The sequence below is a fragment of the Equus caballus genome, chromosome 10 (genome assembly GCF_041296265.1).
Source record: "Equus caballus isolate H_3958 breed thoroughbred chromosome 10, TB-T2T, whole genome shotgun sequence".
Taxonomy (NCBI): Eukaryota; Metazoa; Chordata; class Mammalia; order Perissodactyla; family Equidae; genus Equus; species Equus caballus.
In genome coordinates, this window is record NC_091693.1 from 18,752,688 (window position 1) to 18,770,337 (window position 17,650).

The window sequence follows — 17,650 nt, forward strand, 5'->3', positions numbered from 1 at the left end:
GCTATCCCCTGACCATTTTTAATCCAGTTATTCCTTGTGCCCTCCTTTGGGGGAGTTTTATAGTCTCACAGAGGTTTGTTCATTTTATTACTCCTTTCAAGGAATTGACATTTGATTTTTTTTTCCATATGAACTTATCTATTAATTTCTGCTTTACTTGAATCAAATCCATTTAGTTCTTTTTAGGATTAATTTGCTATTTCATTCCTCATTGTATACTTTATCTTTTCCATTTTAATTAGCAATTTGAATTATACTTTCTTTATAACTTAATTCTGTGTCTTAAGGATCTCAAGAATTACTGAAATCCAGTCTCTGGAAGTGACCCATCTTGGCCTGAAATGCAGAAGACTTGAATATTTCAATGCCCTTCCCTTCATACTGAAATGTCAATTTTTATATTCTTCCACGGCCTCCATTATTTATAATTTCACAATATGTCCTATTTTGTTTCACTTGAAGCCTGGTTGACCTGCTTAAAACATTTACAAAATCAATAAGAAAATGTTTCTAAGTGATGCAATTTGGGGGTTTTTCTTCATATCTCAAATTTGTATTGGGTTCCTGGGGAACTCATTGCTCTTCATGTTATATATGTACACCTTCTTAACTCAATCTCGGCTGAAAAAGCCCATAGATTTGATTTTCATACACCTGACATTAGTCAACGTTTTGACTATCATGTTCAAGTTGATACCAGATGCCGTGTCGTCCTTTGGAGTAAGGCATTTTCTGGACGATGTTGGTTGTAAGGCGACTTTGTACACATACAGGGTCACCCGGGGTCTTTCCATCTGTACCACCTCCCTCCTGAGTGCTTTTCAAGCCATCACTATCAGTCCCAGTACTTCTAAATGGGCAAGGCTTAAATCTAAAATCTCCACGTGCATTCTTCCCTCTTTCCTTTTCTTCTGGATCGTCAACATGCTCATCTATATCTACATCATCAAAGTTGTAGACGCCAAAAGAAATGTCACAATTATTGGTCCTGTGTATTCTCAACCGCACTGTCAATCTAAGCAGATGGAACTCCACTATTCAATGACATTCCTTAGCATCATAGTGATTCGAGATCTCCTCTTTGTGGTCCTCATGATGGGGTCCAGTATCTACATGGTGAGTCTGCTCTACAAACACCGCCAGAGAGCCCAGCATGTTCACAGCCCCAGCCTCTCCTCCCAGCCATCTCCGGAAATCAAAGCCACTCACAATATTCTTTTGCTGGTAAGTTGCTTTGTTTTCTTTTATTGGTCAAACAACTTTGTTACCCTTTATTTGTTTTATAGACCTGAGAAAAACTTGAGGCTGGAAAGAATTACCGGGATTCTTTCATCATGCTACCCAACCATCTGCCCTTTTGTGCTGATGAAAAATACTAAGATTACCCTCAAATTTATTTCTTTCATTTCAAAGATGAGAACTGCCTCTTCTCAAGAAACATTCAGTAGATGATCTGACACCGACAACTTCATTCAGCAGGAGAGAAATCTCTTATGTGATTTGTACAAAGAAAAAATGCCACGTGGCTATTGAATGCTGGAAATGGGTCTAGTCTAATTGAGATTATCTGTAACTTTAAAATGCACACAAACTTGAAGTCTTAAATTAATGAGTTCATAAATATCAAGTTACTAAGTTTCATGTTGATTACTTGTGTACATTATAACAATTGGGTTAAATAAAATATTTTAAGAATATATCAATTGAACTAACTTTATCTGCTTGGTTTTCCTCTTTTTATTTTATTTATTTGTTTTTCCAAAGAGTGGCACCTGAGCTAATGTCTGTTGCAAATTTTCTTTTTTTAAATTCTTCTTCTTCTCCCCAAACCCTCCAGTACAAAGTTGTATATTCTAGTTTTGAGTGCCTCTGGTTGTGCTGTGTGGGACACTCCTTCAGCATGGCTTGATGAGTGGCACCAAGTCCACACCCGGGATCCAAACCAGTAAAACTCTGGCCACCCAAGCCGAGTGCACAAAAGTAACCATCCAGCCACGAGGCTGGACCCCTGTTTTCCTCTTCTTAAAATGTTTCTGCTAAAAATTTAAAATTACCTTCAGGGCTTCAATTATATTTCCATTAAACTGCAGTGCTCTAAGGAAAGTTATTTATTTATTCAACAAATATACCTTGCATACTTTAGATATTCCAGACACTATTTTAGACCTGGGCATAATTACTGGGGAGATTATATAGAATGTTTTCTCTGTAAGAAAAATATAAGCGCACTTGACAGAGCTCTAGAAAATCGAGCAGGTTAATAGAATTGGAAGTGCTGGGAGTTCACTCCTTAATGCACAGTAGATTACAGATGTGTGTCTTTCAAAGTCTGTGTAAATCCACCCATAATAATAACCCCACCTATACTTTGCTCCGTATGTTATTTTAGAGACACTCTGCTGTGATCATTTCAATTAAATGTGTCCCTCCATTTTCAGTAATACCTCATTAGAAATAGCATGACACCTTCCCCATCTACTGTGCTGCACTTGCCTTAAATAGACGTAAGTTGCAAATTCTTTGCACAGCACCACTTTCCATCCTTTTCATTTTCCTCTCTTTTGAGGTCTCTGCTCTGTTTAATTTATTGTTTAATGAAAGCACTCAGGGGCACGATGTATGTGCTAAGTACTTTGAATCATTGCATAATTTTTCTTTCGGCGTGGCCACTGGACGCTGCCTTGCCCAGAGGTAGGATTCTTCAGCTGACCCCTTTTCATTCAGTAGTTCACTTTTCTGCCATCTTCCAGCTTTCCCTCACGCAGACGAGATACCCAACATCAAAACAATGATTTTCCTTTGAAAAAACTTAGTTTTCTCAATGAGTTTTCAAAATCTTACTTCATCATTACATAAACTTTCATAGAATTTAGACTATTACCTAGATAAGAAGAAATGTATTTTTCAGTGCTGTTTCACTCCCGGGCATGGTTTGGTTGTGCAGTTGCCGTGAACATCAACTTGGGAAATTGTCTTCCCTTATTTAAGGATTATCTTCCCTCCACCAGTTTTGCTTTATCTGTCTGGAATTGTCACTCCTCTTCAGCACATGTGCTATTCTTTCTGGATAGCTCTCCATATCTCTTCTGTAGTCTTGTCAACATCCTGGTTTTCATCTCTTTGAACAAAAGAATTTGAAATTTTTCTTTTGCTTTGATCTTCCAAACCCAATTCAGGTTTAAGCATTGGACATCCTTCCCTTCAAATGGATCTTCTTATTTTCTTCTTAAAGCTTTTTTATTCTATAGCAAATATGCTAAAGAGAGCCAAAGAGAGAGAGAGAGAGAGAGAGTAGACCTTTGGTTCTGCTTTCATTGCGGTTGAGGGTGGAGGCCTAGGATTTCACTCGTCCACACTTTATTGGTGAATTCAAAACATGAGTGTAAATTTAAAATGGAAGAAGAGAAAAGCAAGAGGCCCAAGTACCAGTTATCGTAATCTAGCCAAGCCCCCTAAAAGAAACAGCGTTGTAGTGGGAGGACATGGCTCCTTATCGAGCGGGGTGGCTGGCAATGTGTTTTTTCCTGATAGCCATGTGCGAAGTGGATGCCTCTGTTCAGTGGCTGCCTCAGCACTCACACTTTATGTCAGGCACTCACACCACAAGAAGAAAACCAAATACCAGGGCTTTCATTACAGCCATTTAATTCCATCTTCTGAACAGTTTTATGATTCCCTTCATAGTCACCATTTGTAATTAGGGATGTCATATGTCTTTAGTCAACCTGATGAATATTTTTACAAAATGTTTTATAAGTTCATATAAACTCAACGTCATAAACATAATCTTATGCAGTTTGTAAACACCTATGTTTCAAAGATCTCCTGTGGGTCCTCAAATCCTTGGATATAAAACAAAAATGAATACAGCATCCTTTGCAAAGGCCTCCCTCTGTGTGACAACTTTGTCAGGTCGGGGGAAAATCCCCTTTTACCTTTCTTGTGTTCTTACAACTGGACTAATACTGAAACTGGCACAAGACCGGGTTATAGGAGAAAAGTCCACTTTAATATGTACCTATTCAAGTCATAGAGAAATGATGCTCAGAGGGTGAACAAAGCAGACAGTGTATATATCTCTTACACAAAGAAACAAAAAATTCATGAGGAATGACACGACAAAGAAACTTAGGTTTGAGGTACGTAATTAGTGAGGAATTTAAGCAGAGATTAGCCTTGATGTAGTTAATAAACAACTTTTGTTTATGCAGCTTCTCAGCACTGAATTCCCTAGCTCTGAGATAAGCATGCAGGGAGAGCACCTTCACATGGCAGGTTTAATTCCTGCTTTCAGGGGGTTCTGAGACAGCAAGGTCAGAATGCCCTTTTTCCTTCTCAAGCAACTTTAATTCAAAATAATCAACATTCTATTGTGGGACATTTTGTGGTGGCCTGCCCTGGGCCCCAACAGTTCCCTCCTCTGAAACTTCCTTGAAAGTTTCACATATTAAGTATTGAGCTAGTACATTCTCCCAAGATTTCATTAAATTAATCTTTTAGTCTTAAAAATATGTCACTTCACTTGGACAGTTGTGTCTCATCTCAAAATGCAGTGATGCAGGTTTGTTCCAAAATTACATCTATAGTGCAAGAAATCACCTATTTAATGAGAAGAATTTCTACAGAAACAAAGAAAAACGATGGCTAATGGTTGCGGTGAATTGTAAAGCAGTTTCTGAACCTAGGGGCAGACAGTCAGGAAGGTTTCTAGATGTCAGTGTCAAAGCATCTTTTGCAGTCTGAAATGTCTCTGATGATGTCATGGGTGTCAGGTAAACTGAGTGACTTTTCAATGTCAGGCAGGAAGGTGTTCAAACATGGGCTACTGTGGCGATCTCTCTTAAGTTTACATGCATTTTTCAGCTTTTGTTTGCAGGGTTTCCAGGATAAAGGGCAGTTTCTTTTTAGTTCTCAATGAATCCAGATCAAAAGTGGGAGAAAAATTAGCTTGGAGAGTTGTAGCCAAACATTTGAGGCAATCAGAAGCATTTAGGATCCAGTGCTGCTTTGAGATAACAAAACTTCAAGGAATATTAAAAGCACTAGAATCTAATATTCACAATTGTGTATTATAGTTTCCACTGACACATACTTTTTTCTCTGACATCACCCTTGTTTCATCAAACGTCGTCAATAAAGACTAATTTGTTTGCAAAATAAGTCTAGTTTCAAGAAACTTGTCTTAGCTGTTTACAAAAGTACAGCAAGACTAGTGATTGATCATATTGGCTCTTTTCAACTTCCTTTGCTGGAACTCTTCTTAAGAAATCTCCAGATTGAACTTTTAATAGCCTCTCAAGGTTAAGAAGCCAAGCCAAATATTCCACCTGAAATACTGATAGATTTGGGTGAATTCCTCTCTTCTTGAGGCTCCCAACGTATCCTGAAGTTCCTGCACCTTCCAGGAAGTGACCTTCCTTAGACACCTGGATAGGCTGTCGGGAACCCTGTAAGTAAGGTACAAGGCTGTTTTTTATGGGATTTTATTGGCTTCTTAGAGTCAATCTTAATTCCTTAAAGCTGTTGGGTCATATCTGAGCTGATGCATGTCTCTCTCAAGCATTACTTCCAGGCAAAGCCTTGGTAATATGACCAATATTTCCAACTGTGTCCTGTTACAAGGAGAATTGGCTCTTATTGAACTTATGCAAATAAACTTATTGTTATGAAAGAAAGAATATTAACTGGGAGTTTCTGAATTTTAGGGGATCAGGTAGGGAGAAAAAGTAGTTGTTTCAAGTCTGCTTACAAATGTATAATTTGCCAAATTTCTGTCATAGATAGCTTAAGAGAAAAGCAAAAAGGAGGGTTTCCTTACATTTGGAAAAACAAATTAAAGAACCAGTAGTATTGTAGATAAAAGTCATAAAAATTATAATCATCCACATTAGTTCATTCAGTCCCAGGTAATTAGTTCTTATTCTGCTTAAATTCAGTTTTTCCATTAGTTCTCTCAACTTTGCCTGATGATTGGCAGTGATAGAGACAGTCATCATTTGAAAAAGTTGGCAAGGTTTTTGTTAAAGCTTTTATAATTTGCCCAGTGAAGTGGGTGCCTCAATCACTGGAGGCTGTGGAAGATATACCCAAAGTGGGAAATACATTTTTTAACAATTTCCTTTTCCATTGTTAGGGCATCAGCTTTGTGGCAAAAGAAGGCTTCAACCCATCTGGAAAACATACATATAATAACAGGAACACATTCATAACCCATACAAAGTGGCAGCTGAGTGAAGTCCAGGTGCAGATGCTCAAAGGACTAGAGGGAGGAGTTCTGAGCCCACTGGGGACAGAAATAGTTTTTCCCACAGTGGGTGAAAAAAAAAATCCCCATAAAAACCAGAAATGAGGTTTTCCGGGTAGCTGAGAGAAGAAAGTGGCTGTCTTGTGTTTCCCACAGCCTTTATTGTTTGGTTAACTTACAGCTATTGTTTACCCATCTTAATTTCCAGGATTCAGGAGCAGACTGTTGACATCTTACAAGAACACCAAAATGGCAGAAGTCTGGCAATGAGGAATCAATTTGATTTTGGGGGGAGAAGCAGAATGAATTTCATCCACACGTGTCATTACCTTTATAAATTCTGTTGTTGCTGCCTTTGTATGAAAGTCAGCTAAAATGCTTTCCTGATTATAGTGTGAGCCTTAATTTTGATAACAGACAACATTTTTTACCAGGACATATTAGACTTCCAAGAATTTCACATAATTTCTGAAATTCTTATAACATATACGAAAACAATGAAACAATATTTAAATACCTGTTTAAGCAAAGTGATAAAAAGATTTCTAATACAAAAAAAAAAGGTTACATAGCTGTAAAACCTTAGCTCTTTTTAATAGGAAGAACTCAGCTTTTAATGTAAAACATAGGGAACCGTTCTGATAAAACACAAGAAAGGAAAGGAAAAGTGCCTCATATTCTCTTATCGGGAGCAGATCAATACTCCAAGAAAATTTTCTTCTTTTAAGACATGAAAAGAAAATTTTCAATTTTGTATAAATACAGTATTGATATTAAAGCTTATTTTTAAAACACTTGAAATAATTTAGCTAACTTGAGTGTTACACAAGGTAACATTTTTTTCTCTCCATTTTTCGTTTTGTAAATAATTTTTGATGTCACATTTGTTTATAACATTCTGTAAATTTCAGATGGACCTTATTATATTTCAGCTTCTGTATGAACTGCATAGTGTTCACCAAAAGTCTAGTTTCCATTTGTCACCATACATCTGTGACCCTTTACCCCTCCCCCATTTCTTTCCCTTCTGCTGTGTGACCATTTACCCCCTCCCCATACATATGTGTCCCTTTCCCCCTCCTCCATCTCTTTCCCTTCTGCTAACTACCCATCTTCTCTTATCTATCTGCTTGTTTATCTTCCATATATGACTGAAATCATACCATATTTTTCTTTCTTTCTTTGACTTACTTTGCTTGGCATAATACCCTCAAGTTCTATCCATATTGTCTCAAATGAAACCATTTCAACTTTTTATGGCACAATAGTATTCCATTTTGTGTGTGTGTGTGTGTACATATATACATATATATATATATATATATATATATATATATATATATATACCACATCTTTATCCCTTCATTCCTTGATGGGCTTTTGGCTTACTTCCACATCTTGGCTATCACGAAAAATGCTGTGATGAGCATAGGGGTGCATATATCTTCTTCAATTAGTGTTTTCGTGTTCTTTGGATAAACACCTGGAAGTGGAATAACTGGATGGATTGTATGGTATTTCTATTTTTAATTTTTTGAGAAATCTCCATAGTGTCTGCACCAGAATGCATTCACACCAGCAGTGTATCAGGATCCCCTTTTCTCCACATCCTCTCCAACAATATTTATTTCTTGTCTTTCAATCATAGCCATTCTGATGGATATGAGGTGATATCTCATTGTAGTTTTGATTTGCATTTCACCAATGGTTAGTGATGTTGAACATCTTTTCACGTGCCATTAGGCAACTGTGCATCTTCTTTAGAGGAGGTGTGTTCATATACAGTGCCCAATTTCTTATTGGGTTGTTTTCCCTTGTTGTTGAGTTGTATGATTTCTTTCCATATTTTGGAAATTAATCCTTTCTTGGATATATGATTTGCAAATATTTTCTCCCAGTTGGTGGCTTGTCTTGTCGTTTTGTTCATGGTTTCCTTTGCCATGCAGAAGCTTTTTAGTTTGATGTAGTCCCACTTGTTTCTTTTTTCATTTGTTTCTCTTGCCAGAGGGGACATGGTATTCAGAAAGATGCTTCTAAGACTAATGTCAAAAAGTGTGCTGCCTATGTCTTCTCCTAGGAGTTTCAGGTCTTACAATCAAGTCTTTAATCCATTTGGAGTTAATTTTTGTGTGTGGTGTAAGATAACGGTCTACTTTCATTCTTTTGCATGTAGCTGTCCAGTTTTCCCAATACCATTTCTTTAAGAGACTTCTCTTTCTCCATTGTATGTTCTTGGCTCCTGTGTCACGTGTTAGCTGTCCATAGATGTGCAGCTTTATTTTCGGGCTCTAAATTCTCTTCCATTGATCTGTGTGTCTGTTTTTGTGCCAGTACCATGCTGTTTTGATTTAAAAAGCTTTGTAGTGTATTTTGAAATCAGGGAGTGTGATACCTCCATCTATATTCTTCTTTCTCAGGATTCCTTTGGCTATTTGGAGTCTTTTATTGTTCCATGTAAATTTCAAGATTCTGGTTCTCTTTCTGTGAAAAACGTCATTGGGATTCTTATTAGGATTGCATTGAATCTGTAGATTCCTTTAGGTAATATCGACATTTTAGCTATGTTTATTCTTCTAATCCATGAGCTTGGAATATCTTTCCATTCTCTTATATCTTCTTAAATTTCTTTCAATAATGTCTTACACATTTCAGTATAATACGTTTTCGTAGGTCTTTCCCCTCACCAGTTAAATATACTCCTAGGTATTTTGTTCTTTTTGTTGCAATTGTAAATGAGACTGTATTCTTGTTTTCTCATTCTGCTAGTCCATTCTTGGTTTTTAGAAATGCAACTGATTTTTGTGTGTTGATTTTGTACCCTGCAACTTTACTGTATTTGTTCACTATTTCAAATAGTTTTCTAGTGGATTCTAGAGCATTTTCTATATATAGAATCATGTCATCCACCAATAGTTTTCCGTCTTCCTTTCCAATTCAGATGTCTTTTGTTTCTTTTTGTTGCCCAGTTGCTGTAGCTAAAACTTCCAAAACTATGTTGAAGAAGAGTGGTGAGAGTGGGCTTCCTAGTCTTGTTCCTTTTCTTACAGGTATAGCTTTCTGTTTTCACCCTTGAGTGTGATGTTGGCTGTGGGTTCATCATATGTGGCCTTTATTATGTTGAGATACTTTCCTCTGTACACATCTTATTGAGAGTTTTTATCAGAAATGGATGTTGTGTCTTCTCAAATGCTTTTACTGTTGTCTATTGAGATGATCATGTGATTTTTATTCATCTTTTTCTTATTGTGGTCTATCACATTAATTGATTTGCAGATGTAGAGCCATCCATGCATCTCTGGAATAAATCCCACTTGATCATGGTATATGATCCTCCTAATTGCATTGTTGTATTCAATTTGCTAAGATTTTGTTGAGGAATTTTGCACTTATATTCATCAGTGATATTGGTCTGTAATTTTTCTTTTTTTGTTGTCTTTGTCTGGTTTTGATTTCAGGGTGATGTTGGCCTCATAAAATGCATTAAGAAGCACCCCATCCTCTTCAATTTTTTAAAAGAGTTTGAGAAGTAGAGGCATTAAATCTTCTTTGGTGCAATTCTCCATAAAAACCATCTGGTCCTGGACTTTTGTTTCTTGGGAGGTTTTTGATTACTGTTTCAATCTCTTCTGATTGTTCTATTCAGATTCTCTCTTTCTTCTTGATTCAGTTTTGGAAGGCTGCACGATTCTAAAAATTTACCCATTTCTTCCAGGTTATCCAATTTGTTGGCATAAAGCTTCTCATAGTATTCTCTTATAATCCGTTGTATTTCTGTAGTATCTGTTGTAAATTCTCCTCTTTCATTTCTGATTTTATTTACTTGAGCCTTCTCGGTTTTTTCTTAATGAGTGTGGCTAAGAGTTTGTCAATTTGTTATCTTTCCATAGAACCAGCTCTTAGTTTCATTGATCCTTTCTATTGTTTCCTAGTCTCTCTTTCATTTGTTTCTGCTCTGATTTTTATTTCATTTCTTTTGTCTTGTAATGTTGGCGTTATCTATGCGTAAAGAGAGGCAAGGACCAGTCATTACTTTTTCCCTCAATCTCTAAGAAATGGAGCTGGGAAACATGAGAGGGAGGTACTCTTTATCTTTTCTTCTTGCGGGTGTGTCCAGTTTCTGTCTTCAGTCATGAGGTGTGGGGTGGCACAGTAATTCCAACACGGATCTAAGATGGCTGCACTGCTCCTTCACACTACAGCAGGGGAGCGTCTACTGACTTTAAGCCTATGCAGTTCACTTGCTAGATTCACCTGTCCAACCAGGGAGAGGGGTCCAAAAACTTCGTTCCGGAGGAACTAAGACCGGAGGGTCAGAATGCCCTTTTTGCTTCTCAAGTCACTTTAGTTCAAAACCATAAATATGCTATTGTGGGATATTTTGCAGCCGCTGGCCCTTGGATCCAACACCTACAAAGACACAGAAATCAATGTCTTTAAAAGTAGCAAATCCATCATGTGTAAATACCACATCTTCTTTATCCATTTGTCCCTTGATGGGCACCTAGGTTGCCTCCATGTCTTGGCTATTGCGTATAATGCTGCAATGAACATAGGGGTGCAAGCATCTTTATGCCTTTGTGTTTTAAGCCATAAGAAATGATGAAATCCGGCCATTTGTGACAACATGGATGGACCTTGAGGGTATTATGCTGAGTGAAATTAGTCAGAGGGAGAAAGTCAAATACCGTATGATCTCACTCATAAGTAGAAGATAAAAACAACGACAAAGAAATACACAACATTGGAGATTGGATTGGTGGTTACCATAGGGGAAAGGGGGAGGGGAGAGGGCAAAAGGGGTGATTAGGCACATATGAGGGGGTGGGCTATAATTAGTTTTCAGGTGGTGAACATGATGCAATCTACACAGAACTCAAAATATATTATGATGTACATCCAAAAATAAATTTAAAAAAAGAACTGTAAGATAATAAATTTACGTTGTTTAAGCCAAAAAAAAGTAGCAAATTATTGTCTTAGGGAATATTATGCGAGGAACAGTTTCTGTAACAGTATATCTATAAGACAGAATTAGCAGAGGTACTTAAAATAGCTTTAAATATTTTGGATACTATGTAATCATAGATTAAAGTTTAAAATTGTCACTTAATCCTTTAAGACACTTTTTAAAAATCTGCCTTAAGAAATATAAGCAGCTTTATGCATGGAAATAGCGTGGAAAGGTATTCCCTGAAGCATCATTTGAAGAGGGAAAATTATGCCTGGAAGTAAGGGAATCGTTTTGAAAGAGGTGAAAATCCATACTGTGGAATATTTTGCAACTATTTCAAATGAATTTTATCTCTATCTTCTGATGAATTTTGTTAGGATAGGGCAATATTGTCACACACTGTTGATGGAGTTGACTCTCTCCCTATTGGAGTCCTCAGCTCCTGGTCATCCTTCTCCCACTGAACTTTCACAATTCCCCACACACACGCACACAATAGTGTCCAGAGATGGCAGATCAACTTCAGGATATAAATCCACTGCCCCAGGCCAGTTGCCCTCTTGTTTAAGTCACGCACATGTATTGGGCTGGATATAGAGGTTCCAGTCACATTTCAGGGTTGGGGGACACTCAAACCCTCCAGGTGGTGGCTCCACATTGCATCCTCACCTGGTCCTGCCTCCATTCTTTTAAATGTCCTAGCATTCAGATATAAGAATCTTTGGGGTTATTTGTGTGATTTCTTGGCTCTCTCTGTGGTGTCCAACATGGGAAGAAACAGTGCAGGTGTCTCCTTCCCCACCGTTAGCATCCTCAGTGGCTGGAATGGTGTCTAGTTCACATTGGCACCCAATGCCTATTGTGAATAAACAAATGCCACCACACTCTCCATTTCTCTTAAATATCAGAATTTTTTCTCATGTTTACTCTTCTTTCATTCAAAAAAGATTTCTGCCTGGCCTCACACATGATGGGACCTTAACATGGCAGCCAGGTCCAATGGGATGATTGTGAGTGTCTGGGCCTTTGGATGAGTGGATATTATTCAGCTAGAAAAATAGAAGGAAATCCTGCCACATGGGGTAACCTGGATGGACCTTGAAAGAATTATGTAATGTGAAATAAGACAGATAAAGACAAATACTGTCTGATCTCACTTGTATGTGGAATCTAAAAGAGCCTAAACTATAGAAACTGAGAGTAGAGTGGTATTTGTCAGCAGCTAGGGGTGGGGGAAATAGAGATCTTGGTCAAAGGGTATCAGCTTCCGGTTCTAAGATAAGTTCTTGGGATCTAATGGACAGCATGCTTACTATAGTTAACAATACTGTATCATATACTTGAAAGTTGCTAAGAAATTAGATCTTCAATATTCTCATCAAAAAGAAAGATGGTAGTTATGTGAGATTATTGAGATTTTAGCTAATTTATGGAAATCATTTTGCAGTATATGCATGTATCAAATCATGACATTGAACGCCTTAAATTTACACAATGTTATACGTCAATTATACCTCAGGAAATCTAGGGGAAAAACAGACTGTGAAAGAGGAGATACAACAGGCCCAGGTGGACATTTGAGCATGTTCTCTGAGGAGCTGCTCTGAGGACAGATTTTTACAAAGTCCTGAGGGAATTTCCACCAGTTGAGTGGAAACTAACTTTTATTACATTCCTACATCCTAAAGTTTACTTTCGATGTGGTTCAACTTGGGAAAACGTACATTCTCAGATGATGACTTTGCACTCATGATCAATAAACCTAATAATTCACCAGGAGAATCATTTTACATGTGGGGGAGTGATTTGTTATTCCTCTGGGCACATCAAAATATTCCCCAATAAACAAGGTCATGGAGACCGCAGGTGACACGGTGATCCACTGGGAGGAGAAGCCCTGCCATCCTGCCCCTGATATACAGTCTTCATGGGTCAGATCCAGCCTTTCCAAGATGTCTCACTTGCTTGGGGAAGCTGACTGCCTGTAGGAAAGATTCTTCCGCACTCAGCCTTGAGAATGAGACAGAGGTATGAAGATCTTTTCAATATTCTCATTCCCCATTCTAGCTTCTTTACTGACACTTGCGGGTTTTTTTTCAGATTTAATCTTCTGTGAAATTCCTGTCTGATAGAAGCATATTCTGTCTTCTACGTTTTGTCTCATATTATTGTCACTGTTTCTCTTTTCCTCCATATATTTGTTTTGCTTTCTTCTTCCTTTCATCTCTTTGATTCTTTAGTATCTCTTAGCTCTCCAATATTGCTTCACTGTCTTTAATCAATTTTGTTTCATTTGAAAACTGTATCACAATTTCTTCATTGTATTTTGACTTTTGGATTTATTATTCACAACTGTTTGAAAACTCCATACAACCCATGTATTGAGTAACATCTCCCATTATTTCTTTTCTTTTTCATATCTCTTCTTTATTCTCTATACCTTAATTGACACTTAGATACATTTCATGCAATTTTCCTCTCAATTTCATTTTATTACCTCCTTTATAATCATCTGTTATCCTCGCTTTTGTTTCTCAAGCATCATTTTATTTTTATAAGTAATACCCTTTATCTCAAATTATCATACATTCATTTTTATTTAAAAATGCATTAATTGCAGTTAGGTTAATATATAACATTGTTTCCTCTTGGAGGTTTTCTACATTTTTATCATATAGTAATTTCCGAGGTTCAACATATTTATGCTATTTAAGTGGTATCATTCTTTAAATTGCATTTTTAACTATTTTTATGCTGACTATAGAATGCAATTGATTTCTATACTTACTTTGCTATCAGCAACCTTGAAAATTACTCTTAATAATTGCAATATTTTAGCCAATGATTCCATTGGTTTCCTTCTTAGAATTTATAGAATCTTCAATGATAACAGAGAGTGTTATTTTCTTTCCAATTCTTATAAATCTTACTTTTTTTCTTTACTACTCGTTAATGCTAGTATTTGTTGTTAGTGCCATCGAGTCAATTCTGAAAGGAAGTGGGTGACCAGGTTCTTTTCCCCAGTCTATCTTAGTCTGGACGCTCTGCTGAAATCCATCCACCATGAGTGACCTTGCTGCTGTTTGAATATATTCGTGACATAGCTTTCAGCATCACAGTGACACGCAGCCACCACAGTGTGACAATCAACAGGCAGGTGGTGTGGTCCCCTGACCTGGAGACTAAGTCTGGCCTTGGCAATGAGAGCGCTTAATCTTAACCACTAGACCACCAGGGCTTCATGATAGAGCAGTAAATCCAAAGACATGAGGAATAAGTGTTGATAGCAGATATTTTGTCTCATAGTCAATCTCAAAGAAAAGCTTTCAATATGTAACACTTAATATGATACTTCTGACACTGTAGTTGCTTTTGTCAGTGTAAGATTGTTTCCTTCTCTTGCTATATAACAAAATTTTTTATCCTCTTCATATGTTGAATTTGATCCCAGGATCTTTTGCATATATTGGAGTGATCATATCTTTTTGTTCCTTTAGTCTACTAGTGTGGGTCATCATACAGATCAAGTTTCAAATGTTAAAACTATCTTGATGTTTGAGATAATTCTTTGGTCAAATGCTTGATTCTTTTCACATTATGTGGACACAACTTTACAATTCTTTTGTGTAGATTGTTTCTCATTACTTAATTTAATAGTCTTAGCATTGTCCTTTTCATACTGCCTTCACCACACTTAGGTAACAAGGTTAGGCTAACCTCATAATGGTTAGTGGACTGTGCTCTCTTTTTCTATCCTTAGCAGTTGTTTATAGATATTATTTGCTACTGGAGTGTTTGGCATACTTCACTCTTGAAGCATCCTTTGGAATTTATTATGGAACAAGTTTTTCCCACTGTTAAATTTCATCATAAGGAGCCTGGCACATTTATGACTTTCCAGTGTTCTAATATTTTTAAAGTCATCTAGAAATTTGCCCTTGGATTTCCTAAATTTCCAAATTTATTAGCATAGTTAATCATAGTATCATGTTATTTTCTACTATTTACAGCTTTTTCACTGCTATCCCTTTAACATTTTTAATCCTGGTATTCGTTGTTACTTTCTTTGGAGGGGTATTACAGTCTCACATAGATTTGTTAATTTTATTACTCCCTTCCAGAAATTTATTTTTGATTCTTTTCCATACAAAGGTTATTAGGTATTAATTTATGTTTTCCTTGTATCAATCCCATTTATTTTTTAGGATTAATTTTCTATTTCTTTCCTCATTGTGTTCTTTATCTTTTTTTATTTTAATTAGCAATTTGAATTAAACCTTCTGTATAGTCTAATGCTATACTTTAAGGCTGTCAAGAATTACTGAAATCCAGTCTCTGGAAGTGACCTACCTTGGCCTGAAATACAGAAGAGTTGAACATTTCAATGTCCTTCCCTCACACTGAACTGTCAATTATTATAATATTCTACAGGCTCCATTATTTATAATTTCACAATATATCCTATTTTGTTTCACTTGAAGCCTGGTTGACCTACTTGAAACATTTATAAAATCGATAAGAAAATGTTTCTAAGTGATGCAATTTGGGGGTTTTTCTTCATATCTCAAATTTGTATTGGGTTCCTGGGGAACTCATTGCTCTTCATGTTATATATGTACACCTTCTTAACTCAATCTCAGCTGAAAAAGCCCATAGATTTGATTTTCATACACCTGACATTAGTCAACGTTTTGACTATCATGTTCAAGTTGATACCAGATGCCGCATCGTCCTTTGGAGTAAGGCATTTTCTGGACGATGTTGGTTGTAAGGCGACTTTGTACACATACAGGGTCACCCGGGGTCTTTCCATTTGTACTACCTCCTTCCTGAGTGTGTTTCAAGCCATCACTATCAGTCCCAGCAATTCTACATGGATGAGGCTTAAATCTGAAATTTCTACATGCATTTTTCCCTCTTTCCTCTTCTTCTGGATCATCAACATGCTCATCTATATCCACATCATCAAAACTGTAGAAGCCAATCGCAATGCCTCATTTGTTGGTTCTGGGTATTTGCAAGTCTACTGTCAAACCAATCAGCTGGAACACCACCGTTCAATGGCATTTATAACTGGCATCATAATTCGAGATCTCTTCTTTGTGGTCCTCATGATGTTGTCCAGTATCTACATGGTGAGTCTGCTCTACAAACACTGCCAGAGAGCCCAGCATGTTCACAGCCCCAGCCTGTCCTCCCAGCCGTCTCCAGAAATCAAAGCCACCCACAATATTCTTTTGCTGCTAAGTTGCTTTGTTTTCTTTTATTCCTCAAACAACTTCATTGCCCTTTATTCTTTTTATAGACCTGAGAAAATCCCGAGACTGGAGAGAATTAGTGGGATTCTTTCATCGTGCTACCCAACCATCTGCCCTTTTGTGCTAATGAAAAATAATAAAATTACCTTCAGATTTACTTCTTTCATTTCAAAGATGAGACCTATCTTTTCTTGAAAAACAGTCAGTAGATGATCTGACACCCACAACTTCATTCAGCAAGAGAGAAATCTCTTAAATGCTTTATACAAAGAAAAAATGCCATGTGGCTATTGAATACTGGAAATGGATCTAGAATACTTGAGATGATCTACAAATTTAAAATTCACACAAATTTGAAGTCTCGAATGAGTACATAAATATCAAATTAATGTTTCATATTACTTCTTTACACTGTAATAATTTGGGTTAACCAAAATATATTAAAAATATATCATTAGAACTAACTTTATTTTCTTGGTTTTGCTTTTTTAAAATGTAGCTGCTGGAAAATTTAAAATTACATTTGGGGTGTCATTTATATTTCTATTAAACTGTAGCATTCTAGGGAAAGTCATTTATCTATTCAACAAATGTGTATTGCATGCCTTAGGTATTCCAGGCACTATTTTTAGCCTGGGCATAATTACTGAGGAGATTATATAGAATGTTTCTGCTGTAGGAAAAACATAAATGCATATGACAGAGCTATAAAAAATAAAGCAGGTTATGGGGTCGGACCCCTTGCCGAGTGGTTAAGTTAGCACGCTCTGCTTCAGCAGCCCAGGGTTTCGCCAGTTCAAATCCTGGGTGCGGACATGGCACCGCTCATCAAGCCATGCTGAGGTGGCATCCAACATGCCACAATTAGAGGGACCCACAACTAAAAATACACAACAATGTACCAGGGGGCTTTGGGGAGAAAAAGGAAAAAATAAATAAATAAAATCTTTAAAAAAAAAAACGAGAGCAGGTTAAGAGAATTGGGGATGCTTGGAGTTTCACTCCTTAAGGCAAAGTACAAGACAGGTGTGTGTCTTTCAACGTCTGTGTAAATCCATCCATAATAATAACCCCACTCATGCTATGCTCCTGTATGTGCTATTTTAGATCCACTCTGTTCTGATACTTTCAATTAAATGGGACTCTTAATTTTCAATAATTCTTCACTAGAAATAGCCTGACACTTTCTCCATCTAC

At 36.9% G+C, this 17,650-nt stretch overlaps 2 protein-coding genes across 2 annotated transcripts; both read left to right on the top strand.

The window, feature by feature from the left end:
- Positions 1–504: 504 nt before the first annotated feature.
- EQUCABV1R935 (vomeronasal 1 receptor equCabV1R935) lies at positions 505–1,575 on the top strand. The gene has a single exon (XM_001488671.4). It carries the CDS (start codon positions 505–507, stop codon positions 1,450–1,452), a length of 948 nt encoding a protein of 315 aa, XP_001488721.4. The 3' UTR covers positions 1,453–1,575.
- A 14,143-nt stretch (positions 1,576–15,718) lies between these two features.
- EQUCABV1R936 (vomeronasal 1 receptor equCabV1R936) lies at positions 15,719–16,648 on the top strand. Its single transcript, XM_001488689.6, has one exon. The coding sequence runs from the start codon at positions 15,719–15,721 to the stop codon at positions 16,646–16,648; it is 930 nt and encodes a 309-aa protein (XP_001488739.6).
- Positions 16,649–17,650: the final 1,002 nt, after the last annotated feature.

What these genes read in the sequence shown, in the direction of transcription:
- EQUCABV1R935 (XM_001488671.4), top strand. Translation starts at nt 505, where the DNA reads ATGTTTCTAAGTGATGCAATTTGGGGGTTTTTCTTCATATCTCAAATT.
- EQUCABV1R936 (XM_001488689.6), top strand. Translation starts at nt 15,719, where the DNA reads ATGTTTCTAAGTGATGCAATTTGGGGGTTTTTCTTCATATCTCAAATT.